Raw genomic sequence first — 19344 nt, 5'->3', positions numbered from 1 at the left:
GGTGAACCCAACTATTTAGGCTGACATCAATCTTAAACTGTAAATTCACAGTAGTAAGCACTGTCAAACTGGTGCAAGTTGCATAAGGACATGGTCTTACAGAGATAAGCATAAATGAGCGCTTTTTGAAAATAGGCCTATAAATGATCTTTGTATTGGTGGTTGTTTGCCTTATGATGATCACTGACCGGAGGTCATAGTTCACCCACCTTTTTATTTACAGTATTCTAGCACTTCATCACTGCTGTTAGGCAATGGGAGGTTAAATTTGAACCAGCAGTTTGCTGGTAATTGATTCCATATTAGCCTAGCCTAGCCTCCGCAGCTCTGGGACAGATATCGCTGCTGCGCTTTCTCCAGCGTGTCTGCACAGAAGAGGAGGCAGAGTCTATATGATAAACCTGTTGGACAAGATACAATCGAGGGATCTCACATCACAGCAAAACGCCAGGTTGGGTTTTTTTTTTTTTTCCAATACAGAAGCAGTTTGTCACAGTGCTTGATGGATTCTCCGTAAATATACACAGTGTTTAATACTGCTGTCTCGGTGTGAATGTTTGCTTTGGCAGGAAAAAAACACCGGAAAACTGAAGCATGACAACCAAAAAGCCGCAGAGTTTACTACGGGAAGCATCCCATCAGATTATTGCCGGTGGATCAGCTGGTAAGTTAACAAATTCTTTCATTGCTACAATTTGAAACGAGTGATTTAGATTACGCAATGTTGTGAGAGCGTGCTCCGCTGCTAACCTACTAGCCTACAATACAGTGTTATCCATTACACGGAACTGAGATGTACCAAAAAAAAAGTTGTGTCTTCCTGCTCAAACAGATCGGTTTATCCTCTTGCTCAGACAAATCTGTATAATGTTTCTAAACGCACATGCGTGGCTAATCGACAACAGTATAAACGATCTCTCTAGCGGAAGTTCTCTGTATCTTTTAACCAAAGATGATATATTGTCAAGACAGTTATCATCCTATTCCTACCATCTAGGAAAAGCGAAGCCCCTATCCGCTAGACCGAAACATCGTAGGGGCGGGAAATCATCTCGCACATGCGTACAACTGTCTAGAATTAGGATATTAATGAATAGTGCTGGAATGTCATCTGGTTCTGGTTCTGGGAAAAAATTTTTTCTCATGTTAGCCAGCGGTATTCTGTTGGTGATAATGATTTGGCCTAACAGGGAACAGGAGCGGTCTAGTCTGCCTAACGGGACAGACGTCCGCAAGTAGGCAGACGTGCAACATCTTGCCTCGCTTGGTTACATATTGATGTAACCTTCAGAAAACACTCCGTTCCGATTCCCACAGTCTGTACCGGGTACGTTGTGTAACATGGCTGACACGTTGCTATCTCGTGTTTGCCGGTAGAGAGCTGCAATACTTTCACGGTAGAGAAGAGAGGTGGAGCGGGGAGGGAGGAGAGAGAGAGAGAGAGAGAGAAGTCTGACGTGGAAAAATCCGTAAACAGGGATGTAGTGGAGAATAAACTCGTCTAAATTCAGTGTACCCAAGGCTACTTTTTATTTGAATAAGGTTTACCAGCCTGACCCTGACGTAAATCTTTATATGGTAAATCATAGTAGGGTATTCATCATAGTAAGGAGTTATGTATATGTTATTATTATATATAGAACTTATGGAAGTTATGTGAAGATAGGGCCTTTTAATGAGGAAAAATCATGAATTAACACTTTTTTTGAAAACATAACAGGCTGTATTTTGGTTATCATAGATCATAGTTTACCCTCATTTTATTTACCACAACATCACTGCCCATAACATGAAAGAAGACACCCTAATCCTAACATCTACTGGACTGTAATCATGTAATAGAACTCATGATTATGAGATAGTTAAGTCAAACTTATGACTTAAGTACGAAACAACTATGTAAGACACCCAAGTCTTCATAAATCATAGGCTAATTAAATATGAGAGAACATCTTTACCGCCCCCACATACAGAACATGAGTCATTCTCTTATGATTGTTTTAATTTCTATCCTCTGCATTTCAAAGGTGGATATTATGTGTTGAAAGAGTCGTGAAATAGCTAAAATGCATGTGAAGTGGGGTGGAATGCATGTAGGCCTATGTACTTTATTGTGATTTGCCAAAAGTGATTTGATATATGATGCACTATGATTTGTTGCACTACTCTGTTACTGTTTGCTCAATTTCAGCTCCAGTTACAGCGATTGAAATCAATGTTGTTATATTGCTGTGTTTTCAGAAAATGTCCATTCATTGCCAATGACAAGAAGGTTTTGATTGCATGAAGTGGTAGTGAATCATTTTGCATATCAGACTGTTTCAGTCATCATGCACATTATGTACAAGGATATGCAAACCAAAAGCAAAGTCAAGGTTAGTAGGTTAGTTAATCATTTCACATGTCCCAATTTTGTCATAATGATGTCAAAGTTCGTCCAACTGCTTATCACAGCCTTTTTGTAAGGGGGGCATTTGTAAATATGTAGTTTGCATATTTCTTGTTTTTTCATGCCTGTTTAAACAAATGAGATCTTGGGCAACTCAGCTACAGTATCCAACTGTCTCTGGAGTTATCAGGGGGTCTGCAGGTTTGGAAATCAGACTTATGACCGGATGGTCACCGGTTTGAACCTCAGGATGGGCTGGGAGCATCTGCATGTGGGACAGTGAATGAGCAATCCTTTACCCTCCATCAAGATCTCCTGTCAGGATGCTATTGAGCAAGGCCCTCAGTCCCCCACTGCTCTAGTGGCGTCGCTCAGTGGCCAACAGTACAATTGTGGTTGAGCTGGACAGCTTCCAGTATATTTGTGGAACTGTGTGAATGTGAAGCAGGCAACTGAGAAAGAACATGGGTGCTCAGAAAAAACACTTCTGTGTATAAATAAAGGTCTTAAAAAAACACAGTCATGATGGGGACAAAATAATTTACTAGAAATAATAAATTCTATATCAGTGAGGAGTCCCTTTTGTGACAATTATGACTTGTATTATTATTATTATTATGGCGTATGTCATCCTAATTATGAATTCTATATCATAATTATTAAGTGTAATAATGGTAACTTTCTCTGTTCTCTTCAGCTGTTCAGTCGGTTTCGTCTAGTCGGTAGAGTGTCGGTTTGTGGCAGGAGGAGTGTCAGTTTTGCATAGCAAATGCCAAATGTTTGATGCATTTGCCTGTCCTGTTTTCAGTGAGAATTTGCCCTTTAACAGATATGATGAATATGATGTTCCTGTGAGTTTGGACTTGTCTGTGAACATGAATAACTATTGCAACAGAACAAAGACTCTAAAGTGACAAAACCTGGAGCTGCTCCACTGTCAATACATAGGAGACTGACTTTGTGTCTGTCTTCGCTTTTCAAACAAAACAAACTATTTCATTGTATTGTGAACAGCTAGGAACCAGAAACTGTACCCTCATGCCTTCATGCTGGGTATTGTTGCTTTGTCCACAAAGCTGATCCACTATTCACTGCCAGTGAAGCACGTCCAGCATTATGTTTCTAAACAGAGTCTTGGCTCTTGCTTCTAGCTTTGGAATAGATTTTTTTCTTGTTCACAAACCATAGTGACACAAATCTGAATCCTGACCGTGAAGATGTTGGACATACGTTTTTAGAATTGATCTTCTCATTAAGAAAACAGTGGGATGAAGAAGACTTCTTTGGAAATTGATTTCCTGGCTTCAGCAGATGAGTTATTCTCCTCAAAATCTCACAGTAGTGAATTACAAATATGAAGCGTGTGCATGTGTATTTGCTCTCAAAAGTAGCGCAGGAGTGTAATTTAGTGTAACATTTACATATTTACATTTTACCAAGCAAACAGTTAAAGGGGAGATAAATCTGTTTTTTAGCTGTCCCACCAACAAATATTTGAGTTGGTGTGAGGTTAATCAGTACCAGTGACTCAACAAATACTTTCAGGCTGAGATGTCTGGCTTTCAAAACTCTCTCTCTGGCCTGTACTCTCTTGTTACAAAAACTCTCCAACCAATGGCATTTCAAGACGTTCCCGATCTCCTCCCTCAACCTACTTCTCACATATTTTGAACTGCTCAACAATGGAGAACGGTGCTACATGTAAGCCGCCAGCGACGCAAGACATCTCTTCTACGAAGGCTTAAGAAGCCATGCCAACCCACGCAGTAAAGTGTGATATATTTTACCTCTTCACCACAGGTTTCTGTTGGATCCCTGCTCTAAATAGCTAGCTTGCTCACTTCCATTGTGAAAATGTGACATTATTGCAGTACGTGCAGTTCCTACTGGTCGCTGATAGAGGTCGATAGAGGTCGGTTAAAGGTTGGTTAAAGCAGTAGTTGACCCCACAATGAAAATTCAGTCATTATCTACTCACCCCCATATCAGTCGAAACTCCATTGAAATTCATAGGACCACCAAAAACACAGTTACACACATTGGCCACTGTAGTTCCAGTGGTCCTACAAATTTCAGTGACATTTCGTCTGACATGGGGGTGAGTAGATAATGACTGAATTTAATTTTGGGGTGAACTATTCCTTTATCGCCCCTTTAACAAACAATCAACTCATGCTTCTTAATTATGCAGTATTCAGGCACGACTCGTCTCAGCAGTTGTTTTATGAGACTTGAGGTGTTGTGTGTACTCTGGCATCGCTGCGTGTCTCTTCCCCCCTGGATCTGAGAACCTGCTGTCCTGCCACACACACCCCCCCCCCCACACACACACACACACCCTCCCTAGAGGCTGAGGGGCCCTCGTCTGTCCTCACCAAGGAGGATGATGGGAGCAGCGTGCCAGACAGCCGCTGAGCAGGGGACAGAGGCTTTAACCCTGAGCAGAATGGCCTCAGTCTTCCCTCAGCCTCCACACCAGCCTCTCCTGTGGGTGTCGTGTTTTTTTGTTGGGTTTTTTTTTGGGATCTAATTCACTGTTAACGAGGTTGGAGAGAGACCAGTGTTAATTTATGTGCGACCCGGTCACAGAGCCCGAGTTGTATGTGAATTAAAGGGGGGAAAACGCTGCCTTTGGTGCACAGTTTGGCTCTCTTTGGCTGTCTGGACAAGCCGGAGTTATTTTTACCTTGTGAGAGGTCAGCGCACCGGCTGAGCTCCACCTCTCTGTAATGATTGGTTGTTAGGAACTAATTTTCTCTCCCTTGGCATAAGCTTATACTCAGTTCTGCACCAGTCCTGCTGCAATGTGATGAGTGCCAGAAACAGTGTGTGAAATCACCTGTTTGGGTTGCTTGTAGTACGTATTTGTTGGGTATATGCATGTGGGAGTTATTACCAGGGTATTTGCAATAAGTCTAAATGTGCATTGATTTTTTTTTTATTTCATATTTTAGACAGAAGTATGTTTTTTGTGCAGCGTATGAGTGTGCAGCATGCATGGGTAATGTAGTTCTTCAGCATCAAAACGTGCATTTATGTTTTAACCGCAAGGGGGCAGCAGTTGCACACCATATCTCTTCTCATAGTAAAGGGATATTACAACTCTTTAGTGGGTGTTGCGTTTTGGTGAATCACTTTTTGCATAGGCTACAGATGAGGAGAGTGTGTTGGGATGCAGGCAATTAAATTGTGCTGATTCTACAAAATCATTTTTATATGCAAATTGATGTTGTGGAATTTGAAAAAAAATATTTTATGTATAACGAGCATTTATGTTGTCAATTAAATAGAAATATAAAGGAAGTAAATAAAAAATATTTGTATTCTTAAAAATAGTGCTTACACTATAAATAAACAGCCTATACATTTGTGAATAAATCTATCCATGTATATATTCCGAATTTGACATTGTAACGTTGTAACATTTGTAGTTCATGGTTATTTCCTGAGTAAATGTATTTTTTATATTCCTTGAGTAAATCGATCCCACTCTAGCAAATGGAGTGTGACGACATGAGACAGACGCCCCGGGTATGATTAGGTTTCTCCCAGACTGTCAAGAGCCTCGTTTGAATTACTCTCCAGCTCTCTTGATTTAATTGGTTTTAAACAGTGAACCTGAAATTAGTCGGGAAAGAACAAATAAAGCCACTTAGGTTAAATGAAGGAGAGGAAGAAAAGAGTAGGGAGAAAATAAAATAAATAAAGTTAAACAAAGTGTGCGTGCGTGCGTGTGTGTGTGTGTGTGTGTGCGGGGGGGTTGTTATGAGGATTATTCATTGACAGAGATGGCCGTTACCATGAGAGTTTCCTCCCTGAGCCTCGATTGGCTGCACCAATCAGAGCTGAATTAGGCCTAATATTTATTTCCAGAAACAATTGTACATGCTTTAGCGGGGCTTTGATTGAACTCCCAGCGGACATGTTGTAGACAGATGTTTAGATGACCTCATGTTTGAAGTAATGTTGATTTTGGAGGGGTGCTTGGCCTGTTCCTCTAAATCAGCTCCCTCTGCTTCCCATCCTCAGACTTGTGTGTCCCAGTCTGGAGGGGGGGGGTGGAGGCTGGGGGGGGTGCAGGCAAAGGCACATCCCTCATATTTAATGTGTGCTTTGGCTCACATTAAATAGGAGCCATTTACATTTTCTGTTCCATCCTTGACAGACAGATGTCCGTGGGGTTGTGGATGGCTTGGTTAAAATGAGGCATGATAGTGCTGAAGGATGGCTACTTAACTGGACACATCTGTCTTTTGTTCTCAATGCTTCTCTTTATACGTGTCTCTTTCAAGCCAAGGCAAGGATAAGCCATCAAGGCAGCTCTTCCGACAGGCTTCTAAACACGAGAGGAGATTGTATTGATTATTAGAAGCTCATGAGGGAAAATATTTACTGGCGATTGAAGGGTTTTTCTCCCGCGTGCTCTTCAGTTGACTGATGATCTATTTTTTGATAGCAGTGATGTCAGAGGTTTAATTTGAAGGGAATTTCTTCTGATGTTTCTTTATGAAGAAATTGCATGCTGCGGGGTGTATAATTAACGTAACCCCTCATTTAATATGGGAAAACTGGATCAGAACACACCAAGCATTCCAAAAATAAACAAAAAAAAGATTTATTATCTCCTTCAACTAATTACCGTTCCCGGGAAATGTGAAGGATCACAATGTCATAAGAAATTAGTTGACTGTGAACAGGCATAAATGGTAATGGTAATTAATCTGCTGCAAATGCCTCGCATCCCAAAATAGATTTCATAAACCCAGCAGGTAAACTCACACTGAAATGTTGATGATAAAATAATGGATGCTTTTGCACAAGTTCTGTGGTATTGGTTGAGATATTTTAAGTCAGTGACATAATTAAATGCGGTATAAATTGCTCTCATAGCTGAAATCCATCTTACAGGACAAGGCTTAATAAAGAATAGAAAATATCCCTGCATGCCGAAAGTGATCTATAGTGAGTGCATTACCACTCATAGACAAGACATTTTTTTTTTTATTATCGGAACAGTTGACTTTTTTGCTGAGTTCTTCCCCCTTATAGGAAAGAACTGTACTCCTATAATATATTTTAGAAGGATGCTATAAAAATATCACTGCAAATATATAATATATATATACCATAGAAACTAGCGATACCATAGAAGATAAAAAAAATGCCAAAAATGACGATAATGTCACTATAAACCCACTATTGAGCCACATACACATTACAAATCCATATATAGGAATATTTAAGTAGTTTTCGTTAGGGACAGATATTTACCTCAACTCATGCTTTACTCTAACGACCTTGGGCGGTGGAAGTCTTGTGCAATTTGTCTGTCTTCCTGCGCCACAATCAGCATACATAATGATGACTGCAGTGTATTGGCAGCCTCTTAAATCAGCAGTTTCTCTGAGGGGAAGAGCGGCGCTGTGCAGCTCCAGCAAAAAAAAAAAGTTTCTGGATTTCTAAGTCTTTCACATTTTTTAAACATAGTCTATTGAGCGAAAAAAAGCATGCTGCAAATAGTTTTTTTTTTTTTTTTTTTTTTTTTCCGAACATTATTTTATTTAACAATACATTATTGTAGCCTATGTGTAATGTAGCGGATATCAAGGCACAATTATTTATTTATATAGTATTTCTGTGCTTCACATATTACATCACCACTCATCATCATTTCAAACAGCTATCAATCAAATCCTAATCACTTTTCCCCCATACTGGATGCCAGACAGTTCCTCAGGTGATGCCTCTCTAGCTCTTCCTCATTTTCAAACACTACTTCAGGATCTTCCTCATCTGACAGGTCTGTCTGAGTCTCCCTCAACAATCATCGTTAAAGATCTCCGTCTTTGCGCTGTCACCTATAAATCTGAGTGCAGCAAGCAAAAAAAATATTCTGTGAATCCTGATGTCCACTATAGTGCACCTCTTAAAATGGTAAAAACCCTCTCTGAAAACTGAATTGAACTGTTTCTAAGATGTTCGCATAGGCTACAAGAAGAAATCAGAATATTAAACTCACAAACACCTAAATTAAATATTAGGCTATTTTTTACCTTTCCTCTTTCCATATAATGTTGAAATGCCATTCTGTAAAGCCAGATAGAGGAATTCCCCCGTGTTCCCACCCCGATAGATGTGATATAAAATGCTTATGTCCTCTTTAAAGGTACAACAGGGTGCAGCATGGTAGCATGTATGGTTTGGGAGATGCACTTTAAAGCAAATGTCCCTCCAGTGGACACAAATGAATGGCTGGCTGTGTGTCATGCAGGAGGCTGGAGGAGAGCTGAGTTTAGCCGGGGCTCGTGCTGTGATGTATGACCCTCCGTCGCGCTCACGACGTTATCTTAATGACATGATTTATGAAAACGGCTCACTGGCGGAGTTGGGGGACCGGAGGAAGCCAAGCGTGGGAGACTCCTCTGTTGTTACCGCAGAGGGATGTGAAATGCTTGTGGACGCAACACACAATGCACGAGCACGCACACGCGCGCACGTGCACGTTTATACTTAAGCCAAGAGAGGCCGCGTGCTTTAGGCCTACAGTGATTTTTGAACAGCTGAGTTGTTGTTAGGCAGGGAGCGAGTGGCGTGGTTTATTGCTTTTAGGTGGCACAATAGGCCTACTGCATTAATAATGTCATTAAAACGAAAGCAAATGTTCAATAAATCTGTCATTTTTAATTGATAATAATTAGTTAATAAACATAGCCTAGTTAAAATGTTATTCTTCCACGAAGCAACATAATAGCGGCTAGTTATTCCTTTTATAAGATGCAAATACAACATCACTGCATTATTAATATCATTGAAAAACGAATACAAATGTTTAATACACCTTTTTGATAGCCTAGTAAATAATAAATTATATTCTTCCGCCAAGCAAAATAGTTCCTGAACAGTGGCTAAACCATAGGGCTAAACACAGCGGTTGCTAAGCGACATGTTCTGTAATGTTGCGTTCAAGTTATCAGATTTACCATATGAACTGCAGACTGGGGAAAAAAACATTTATTTCAACCTCCTAGTGGTAATTACAAGTAGGATAGGCCTATATGGGAATTATTGTGCGGGCTCTGATATCTCCATGTGGCGTCACAAATTGCGGAAGTATCTCAACACAAGCAATGAACATAGCAGGGAATCCACCGATGTTGGCAGATAGAAATCTAAATGATCAGTTATATTCGCACAGTCAATCCTACTTACGAAAAGTGAGCAACATCTGCTGCAGTTTGTTTATGGTTGATTTCATAAAATTCATAAATAAAAAAATTTTCTGGGTGTGCAGCCTACGTTCCAATGAGCTAAAGTTGGAACTTAAAGTAGCCTAGCAACAAAATGTCATCCTGTTCTTCTTCTTCTTCCCATATGAGCATAATGTTCATGTCAGATGGGAAGAACCGATGACATCTCGCTGCTACACCTTGGAAGTGTTCACATGTAACCCGTTCGAATGCCCATATTCAAAATATTTTTTATTTATTAATTTTATAAAATCAACCATAAACAAAGTGCAGCAGTAGCCTAGACTTGATTGTATTACTGTGAAAACAACCGATTGTCTTGGACAGCCGACATTGCTGGATTAGCTGTAGGTTGTTGACACACTTTCCCAATTCGTGACGCCAAGTGGGAGAAATCAGAGCCTGCTAAAAAGTCCCATTTATCCTGCTTGTACTTAGCTACCACTAGGAGGTTGATGTGAATGTTTTTTCCAGTTGACAGGTTGTATTTATGGTAAATCCGATATGAAATGAACGCGGCATATGTAGGCTACTGGTATGAACAATGATTTTTGGTTAGTGTATTAATATTTAAGTCAGCTATTATGCAGTCACAGGTGCATGTTTATCAGGTATTTTATTTTACACTTCAAAAGTGACTCAGCCAATAAGAAGTGAGCGCCGGGGCTTTTTTTTTTCTAACCTTCTCTTTTAAACCTCATGGTCAGGCACAGCAGTACACAAAGGCCCAGGACATTTGTCATGCATGCAAGGCCTTTGAGCAATAATAATAATTATACTGTTATGGTAAGAGCGGATTCAGGAGATAATTATGATTGCTCAACATGGGAGGCTTTCCCTGGATCATTGCCTCCTATTTAGAAGAGGCAATTATTAAAACCAGCGCACTGCAGGAAGCACACTGTAGCTGGTTTTAGATTATGGAGGTACTACAGTCACTGCTTGTGTCAATAACAAGCCTTTTTATCACATCATTGTGTGACTTAATATCACATAAGATGATCACACAGCTCCTCTACACCTTTCGCCACATTTTCCCAATTCCTGTAAGTCAAGTCATTATTAGGAGCACAAGGGATATTCAAGCAAGAAAAAAGGCACGTGCTAAACTGGGAAGAGGACAGATGTAAAGCAAACACTGAGATCACTCAGAAATTCCATGGCAATAGAAAAGTGAAGGCATACATAGTACAGCACATGGCAACAATAATATAACTGGGAGGGAAATCAGCTAAACAAGCTATGCTTAATTGAGCACTTAGACTAAGTAGTCAAGGGGCAAGGAGAGAGTGACCCTGTACCAAAATGAAAGTTTACAGTTGCTAGACTGGACTGTGTGTGTGTGTGTCTCTGTGTGTTTTGCATGCACATGCATCTGGGTTATGTATTCGTGCAAGAAAAATGACTGTGTGTGTGTGTGTGTAGCATACACGTGCATCTGGGTTATGTTTTCGTGCCACAAAATGGCTACGTTGTGTGTGTGTGTGTGTGTTTGTTTGTTGTGCGTGTATATGCATCTGAGTGATGCTTTTGTACAAGGAAAATTGATATAGTTTTGTGTATTTGTGTGTGTGTGTGTGTGTGTGTGTGTGATTCGCGTGCATGCAAGTTTTGTTTTTGTGAAAAGAAAATGGATATATTTGAGCATGTGTGTGTTTAGTGGCATATGATTCTGGGTTATGTTTGTGTGCAAGGAATAAATATATTTATGTGTGTGTGTTTGTGTGTGTGTGTGTGTGTATTGTCTGCATTTTTGAGTCCAGTCCTGTGTTGAACCTCCTAATTAAGTTACAATAGAAACAAGCCCTTTCGAGTAGAGTGCCACTGTCTGTCATCCCTGCAAATTCATCATCTCAATGTCTCATTTCTGTGATAAAGAACCGGCCATGGCTTCATTCTGTGTTCTATCAGCAAAGAAGCCGAAAATCTTCCGCTCACCATAACTATTTGTATTTTGACTTGTGAAGTTTCTACTACGCCGCGGTGCGAGAATTACTCACTTTTCAAATGAATAAGAGCGCGGGCTTGTCCTCTGTCTGTCCTCTACCGCCTTGTTCCTCATGAACACTGACATGTTTAAGTGTTGAAAAGTCTTGAATTGGGCATTTAACCTCCTGCCCTGTAGCCCATAGCCACAGTTGGTAGCAGGTCAGACATATGGGCCTGCTGCTGCACTGCGGTAGAAGTAACTGCTGGACAGGTTCCTAATGCTGATGTTTCAGGCTCACCGGTTTTTGATCTGTTGTTTAATAGTTTTCGTTTTGTTTTAGAAAATCTTTGAAAAGTCAAGGCCAAGGCAAACCTCATGTTATTTCAACTGAATTTGATACACGATTCAAGAGTTCAGATAATTACAAACCCTCTGTGCTTCTGCTGTAAGCGCTGCAATATAAATAAACATAATAAGTACTGTCAAAAAACAAAAACAAAACCGGACTTCAAACTAAAAACCCTGAATTACATGGCAGTTTCCGTGTATATATCTGTGTGTGTGCGTGTATGTATGTGCGCATTGTGTGTCTGCCCTGTGATTCTCTGGATGAGCTGGAAATTTATAACACAGGTTTTACAGTAAGCCCTGGCCAAAAACTGTAATTCTTTCTCCCCTTTTAGCTCCCACTGTCTGTGTAGTCGGGAGACGGGCCTGCCCCCTTTGGGTTAACTCTATCAAGATGAACAGCATTTGGGCCAGTGCAGTAATCATAATGTAATTTGTTGTGCTCATGGGCCAATTTGTGTCTTTTCAGGGGAAATATCCCGTGCTTGGTGGCCGTGCGAGAGAATGTCCTGGGACAAGGCTTTAATTAGGGAAGCTCAAATTTATAGACACTTTGTATTATTTCTGATCTGGAGTGGCTAAAAAGATGACATACTCTAGGAGGAGGACATTGGCAGTGGAAGAGGCAAAATTTGATAATGAGAAACAAAACCGAATGAAAGGTCATGTTTGGAATTTGTTTACCATTTCATTATCATTTCGAAAGCAGAGAGTCCTGCAGAGAAATCAAGGCAGACACAAATGTCACAATCGGGAAAGTGCTTATAAAGGACAGCGAGAGGTATGCGGCCGTTCATTTTTATTTTGTTTGAAATAACAGCGAGCGAAAGAAGTCGTCGGGTCATGGAAAAGAGCAGTGTGTTGATTCTCATCTGTCCCCAGTATACTCTCGTACTCCTGGGTAGGGCTGCAAGCCTGCGGAGGAGGAGGAACGAAAAACGTGCACAGTTCCTACAGTATGTACCACCTTTGTCTGGTTTTCATTTCTGATAAAAGACATATTGAGGGTAAAACATCTGCGCATATAAAGTTTTGCAAAAGAAAATCGGCGTTTTTCAAATAAAGTTAATATGGTCTTGATTTTGGCATCAATTTGCTGCACAGGTATTTAATGAGGATCAAAATGTTTTGCCCTAAGAACAGAATCTGATCCAAATCTTTCATGAATATGTTAAGTTGGTTAGAGTGACTAGAGGGCAGAAGAGAGCCGCAGTGATGTTTGTTACTCCGTCTCAGTAAATCGTTGTTGTATTCGAATCTGCGTTGCTAATAGCGAGGCTGACTTTGTTGTTTATCTTTTCAAAGATTTCATCTTAGAGTTCGGACTGTCCTCAGCGCCACTTTTTAGGAGCAAAGCATGATGATGTTCATGGATTTCTAGGTAATATCAAGATGGATCGCCGTGTTGATCCTGTGACATGTATGTGCAAAAGATTTCACTTAGCCAAGACATACAGCTCTTAAAATATGAGATAATCCTTAATATTTTCCACATCTGTGTGTACTTTATACCACAGATACGGATGGAAGTGTTAATATCACATATATGAATGACTTGCGCAGCAGACAGCGTCTACATTTACTCTGAAACGCTTCCAATCTTTCATCCAATGCATGGATACTTTTGTAATCGTTTTTCCCCCACACTGGGATCCAAGCGATGACTCAGATATGACGCAGACAGTATTTTCTATGGCCTGCGTTAGTTTAAAACAAGAGTTCACACTGAGATGCGTTTAGTAGAACGTGGACCACACAGGGCGCCTGCCCAGCAGCTCTGCAGCGTTTGAAGTGGGTCCAGGGGGAGAGTAGTGGCCGAGAATGGGGTAGTGGTGGTGGGTGGGTGGGGGGGGGGGGAGTGGGACAGAGGAAGGTTAAGTTATCAGCAGCCTGACAGTGCGAGCGCTCAGCTGGGCAGCTCGGTAATCAGAGGCCCTGACAGATGCTTTCTCGATAAGAATCCCCCAGAAGCTTCGCTGGAACACACAGGCGGCCCGGTTGTTTCCACAGCGAAGTATTGATGTTAATGTCTTCAAAAGGAGAACGTGACTGCAACAATAACTGTAGCAGAGCATGGCTCCTTCAAGGGGTGGCCCAAGTGTCCCAAGAGTCTCTTGCATATGTATTACAGCAGGTGATTTTTTTTTTTTTTTTTGCATCCCAACTTCATGTACTGTACACTTGGAGGTTTGACTTTTCTCCTGTGTTTGTGTTTGCCAGGTTGTTTGCACGTGTGACTGTGTAACTTTTAGAGGGGATTCTCAGTCAAAAATTTTCCTCCGTCCTTGCCTACCGCACAAGAAGAAACCTTTCGAGAGCTTCATTGGTGTTCTGGTCTTTCCTGAATTGCGGTACTCTCGGGTGTGTTTCATAATGGTACTTGGACCGGAGCAGCCTGAATGTATAGCACCCAAGGGAGAATCTGCACTCTGCACCAATCTATCAGTCCCCAGCCAGAGGAACGCAGAGTGACACACTCGGACCTCTGCTATTACAACCCCCAGCATATGCAGAATTTACTTGAAATTGATGGTGAGGCTTTTTTTTTTTGCCTTAAAGGAAATGTCTGGTGTGATCATACACAGGCCATTGCTGTTTTGCAGATGTTTTTATTGTGATTACTTGAGGAAATGTTTTGTTAGCCAAATCTTTTCTTTAGGATTATTTATTTTGTAATTTCTCAGTCATTTTGTATGTTCTTGGATAAACAACAGAACATTATGGTCAGTTACTAGACCACCAGTTGTCAGAATCCTTTTTTTCTTTTACATCGCACACTAATAGTCAATTGATATTTGCTGCACTCATAGTTTCTGATTTAATACATGCATTATCATAATTATAATAATAATTATATGAATATTAACCATGCTAATTGTATCAAACTTTATTTTCTACTTCATATAATAATACCATTGCTCTTGGTTTTGCTTAAGTGGAAAGGAGACAAGGTAATTACCCTTGGGGCAATTAGAGAAAGGGGCTGAGGGAGCGGCAAAGTCATTTTCTAACCCAAACATCCTGGTCCAAGGGGCCGGAGCGGCTGGTCAGCCTCCTGGAGGCCGCTGGCGGCTCGCGGGGAGCCGTTTGTGGGGAAGCGGATCAGGGTTTGTTTTCTTTCTCCGGAGGCATGCCTCTGAAACTTCTGCCAGATGAACAGCACCTGAAACGCAGCCCTCCGACCGTCAGCAGAGGGAGTGATTTACTGTACTCGGCTCGGCGCGCTTGTGTACATGAAATCCTCCAGTCAGCTTCATCACAGTGTAAGCAATATGGTAGATCAGGGAGGGAGGGAACTTTGATGGTGGTTGAGGCCCAAAAAAATTATTTTTCTGCAGCCTCAGTCTTCAGCCTTTAAAAGAGCTAGAAAGGGTTTATGTATAGGCCTATAAAAACGCAGCAGTCTGAAACCCACATATGAAGTCAACTCATATACTTTGTAATAAGCTGGTAATAAACAGAATAATTGCTACATAATGATAATAATAATATGAATATGCAATGTCTGCTCAGCAAATGTGGCGCCCATGGATTCCAAAAATTTGGAAAAAATGGTACACAAATTATTCACACTTTTCCCTCAATATTTCAGCAAATCATAATAAGCCCTGTATTATAGGCTAGTATATATTTGATGACAGTTGCATTTTGTAAACAATGTAGGTTGTTTATAAGAAAATCATTATGACTAATATGTTACTACCTGGAACCTATCGGGCAGTTGGAGCTATTCATCTGTGACACTCTTAAATGTCATACAGTAGAAATCCCAGAAAAACTTAAGAATAAGAAAACAGAGGAAGATTATTTCCAAGATTTCCAGAGATACGTGACAGAGCCGTAAAAACATATGAAAGATGAGTCTATCTCTTTGACGATACCAATGCATGCATACTGGAGGTTCAGAAGGCTGGTTGAAGTTGGTGAAGATGTCAGTCAATGCGTACTACTGCACATACAGGCAAGAAACATACTGTATATGGGGGCTGGATGTAGCGTATTTGCCCGTCACTTTGTTGCCCTCCAATGCTACAGAGAATGCAGACAAGCTGACCGATAACTGATCAATTCATCAAGAAGACTAGATACAAAAAGGGTTCACAGCAGACAAGCAGAGGAAAGAAGACGAAAACAGAGAGGGCAGAAAGATTGTGGACTGGCAGCAGGGGATAGAGAGAGAGAGAGCACAAGAGAGCATTTGGGCTGTCCTGCTCTCCTTCTGGTCCAGTTGTGCATATGATATGAGCATCACTCTGCGGGCTGAGTCACCGTACCGACAGTATGGGCCAGAGAGCAGTTCAGAAGCTTAACGGCTTGTGAGTGATACCCATCAGAGAAGAAACGGGGCGGAAAGCTCTGCATAAAAAGCCTACATGAAAAATTGAGCTTTGTGGGAAAGCGAGGGGGGGAAACGGGTGTTTTGCATGTAGGTGAATCAAGCGTCATTTCATCTGAGGTTTAGTTAGCTGACCGAACGACAAAAGTAATCCATTTATTAGTCATTCCAGAGGGGCTGATTTTTTTCCTCCCTTTTCCATCATTTCATATTGCGTAGATCTTACTTAAATCTCTCCTGTGAAAAGGGAGAGAGAGAGAGAGAGAGAGAGCGGGTTCATATTTGCATTCACGACTGAATGAGAATTAGTCTTGGCCTCCTGACAAGAATCTCTAATGAGCAAACATTGCATGACATCATTTTGAGGTTTGGAGGGAATTAGCTTGATTAGAATAACCCTCCACTCTCACCTTGGCTAGGCATCCAACTCCTCTGCAATCTGCCTGTCAAAGCCTCTCTCAACTCCCTTGGTTTTGGGGAGAGTATTTTTTTTTCTTTCTTTGCCCGCACTGTGGTGTGTTTAATGTGGAATAAGTACACTTGAGGAGGAAAGAAAAATGAGCGCTGGTGCTGACGTTTCGTTTAGCTCAATTTTGTTATTTTGTTGAACATTTTTCGCTGTTAAGAGAGAGGGGGGCTACGGTTTATTTGTCATTGTGAGTTTGCACAGTTCCTCCTTCGTTGGGATGAGTGAGGCTTGCCATCGGCCCTCTAAAAACAACAAGCCTCGCCTGCCAAACTTCCTAGATAATTAGTGAAGCATTTCACACGCTGCAGAACATCAAAAAGGAAATGGAAAATTGACAAATTAAGCATGGTCCATGTAGGGCGGGGGAGTTGTTCGGGGGAGGAGTGTTGGTGGAGCTCCAGTGCAGCACATGGTCATTCTAAAACAAGCTTACTGTATAACTTCGGCCAATTTACACCAATCAGCAGTGCTGTGGGTTTTTTAAAGCCTTGCGTTCATTCTTACAAGACATTTTTATTCTGAATTCATTAGAGGTAATTTGTTTACAATTGTTTATCATAGAGGCCTCATAACTGATTGTAAGCACTAAGATAAGTGTGAAAAGAATGCGTTAAATTGTATTTTAATGACACCACAACATCTCTTGAATGGGATTTTTCAGACAGAAAGAATGTTTTTAAATTCGGTTACCGCATTTCCTGGGTGTGTCGGATTGGTTCTTAAAATGTAATCAAACGTGAAGACTGAAATGTGATCAAAAAGTGTTTGGTTTCGTTAAGTGTTGATTATTTAACTTGCTCGTTTGTGTAGTCTGTGCCTACTTAGAATGCCAGTCAATTTACATTCTCATTAATTGCTCATTCGCACATGATTGTTCTTGCTGGAGACAGGAAAATTCCTGTACATGTATTGTATTTGGCATTTAGAGTGATTCTGATTTTGAAAAATCCCCTCAGAGCCAATAAGTTATCAACATGATTTTTCCCAGGCACCACTCACTGATATCAGAGCTTAAAAGGCGAAGACTCTTTTTTCATGTGATAGTGAAATGATTTTACGACCTGAAAGTAGTCAGCAGCTCAATTTAAATAGGAATGTATGGTTTTGTTGTCTAGAAATTGTCAAATGAAGCAGAAATACTGGGCTGCTGCTGTTGCTAAATGAAAGAAAGTTGCATTGCAAACATAACTTAGTATCTCCTATTTTGGGGCAAAATCACCCTTTTGTAGTGTAAAATAAAGAATTGTTTATTGAAGTTGATTAAAGATGATTTGGTCATGAATTGTGAAACATGTCACAATTCTTTTTTGGTCCTGATTCATTTAGCTATGGCTGCTGATGTTTGTATGGCAACTGACAAAGAGCAAAACAATGCAATCCATCTTCATCTGGGGCCACAGACTCTTCTCAAATCAAAGAATCATCTGACTGGTAAAAACACAATGGTAAAAACACAGGATCATCATTTTAAAACCATAGACACGCATAAACGCACACTTTTTGTAACACATGTATACACACACACACACACGGAAGACACACTTTTTGTAACACATACACGCACACACACACACACACACACACGGAAGACACACATACACACACCCACATTGATCCACACCACTCCCCATTTAGTCACTCTCCCAGCCCGAGACCATCAGAGCCAAGCAAGCAGGGGAAACTGTCACTGTGTCCACCGTGGCATTCTGGGGAGTTGAACTTGACTGAAACATATGTCTTCAATTTTAATAGCTCTCCATTCCCCCAGATGGCCTGAAGGGGGGAAGGTTGCCTGAGAAGCTGCGTTTCATGTAAGAATAATTTGTGTTAAGTAGCTGGGCGATCTGTTTGTTACGCTAGAGCTGACAGTTTGTTTATGTTTCTTGAGGAGTATGATGGATGGGGCAGGAGTTGATGCTAATTAGTCTAAATTGTTGCGAAGAATGCTGAGGGTCTGCACCGCACTGCCGAGGCCAGTTTCCATTGTTCCTGCCTCTTCGCACTTTGGGCGTAATTGAATGGAGCTTGAGCCCATTCATCATGGTAGTGGGCGTCTGGGGCAGGAAGCGAGTGGCTCAACCTGGATGTGGAGGTTCTGGGGGGGAGGGACTATGGGTGACAGAGGTAGAGCCGGCCATTGGTGAAGGAAGATGTCACTTTTTTTTCTCCCCTCTCCAGACCAATTAGAACAGACACAACCTGAGTCCAACTGGCCATGAAATTAATGTTTACCCAGCGACTCTTGACCAGGGAAGATTAGCGGCTCCTAAACTCCTCCCCTTCAGTCTGACAGTCATGGTCAACAGCAGAGGAAGGCCATTAGGGAAAGTGTCACTGCAGGAGCTTTCCCCCAGAAACGATGTCAGCTGCGTTCTCCACTGGTTCATGCTGCGATTTCAACTTTGAAGAGGAACAACTCTCAAATTTAGAATTTCTGTTAGTTGTTACTATTAGTCATCCAGTCGATATTTGTGAGCATTAACAACTCTCTCCCAGCGCCAGATACATAGAAATAAGACCTGTGATGTAATGAGATATAAAGTCTGGAGCTGCCTCCTAGACAATAAAAGGGAGTGCTGTTCCCCTTTAACTTCTATAGAATGATGACTATTTTGAAAGTAATTT

At 41.1% G+C, this 19344-nt stretch overlaps 1 protein-coding gene across 2 annotated transcripts in view; it reads left to right on the top strand.

Annotated features, from left to right (window-relative positions):
• Positions 1-331: 331 nt before the first annotated feature.
• The window catches only part of slc25a21 (solute carrier family 25 member 21), an 81442-nt gene continuing 62429 nt past the window's right edge, over positions 332-19344 (top strand). Inside the window, exons 1-2 of one of the 2 annotated variants that reach the window (XM_071915670.2) lie at positions 332-451; positions 570-664. In XM_071915670.2, the coding sequence (XP_071771771.1) occupies positions 595-664 (70 nt within the window). In that variant the 5' untranslated portion in view covers positions 332-451; positions 570-594. Of the gene's footprint in view, positions 452-529; positions 665-19344 lie in introns of those variants that run through there. The other variant, XM_071915671.2, reaches the window with a different exon arrangement.

Source organism: Centroberyx gerrardi, chromosome 17 (genome assembly GCF_048128805.1).
Source record: "Centroberyx gerrardi isolate f3 chromosome 17, fCenGer3.hap1.cur.20231027, whole genome shotgun sequence".
Lineage (NCBI taxonomy): Eukaryota > Metazoa > Chordata > Actinopteri > Beryciformes > Berycidae > Centroberyx > Centroberyx gerrardi.
This window is presented reverse-complemented; position numbering and strand designations above follow the sequence as displayed.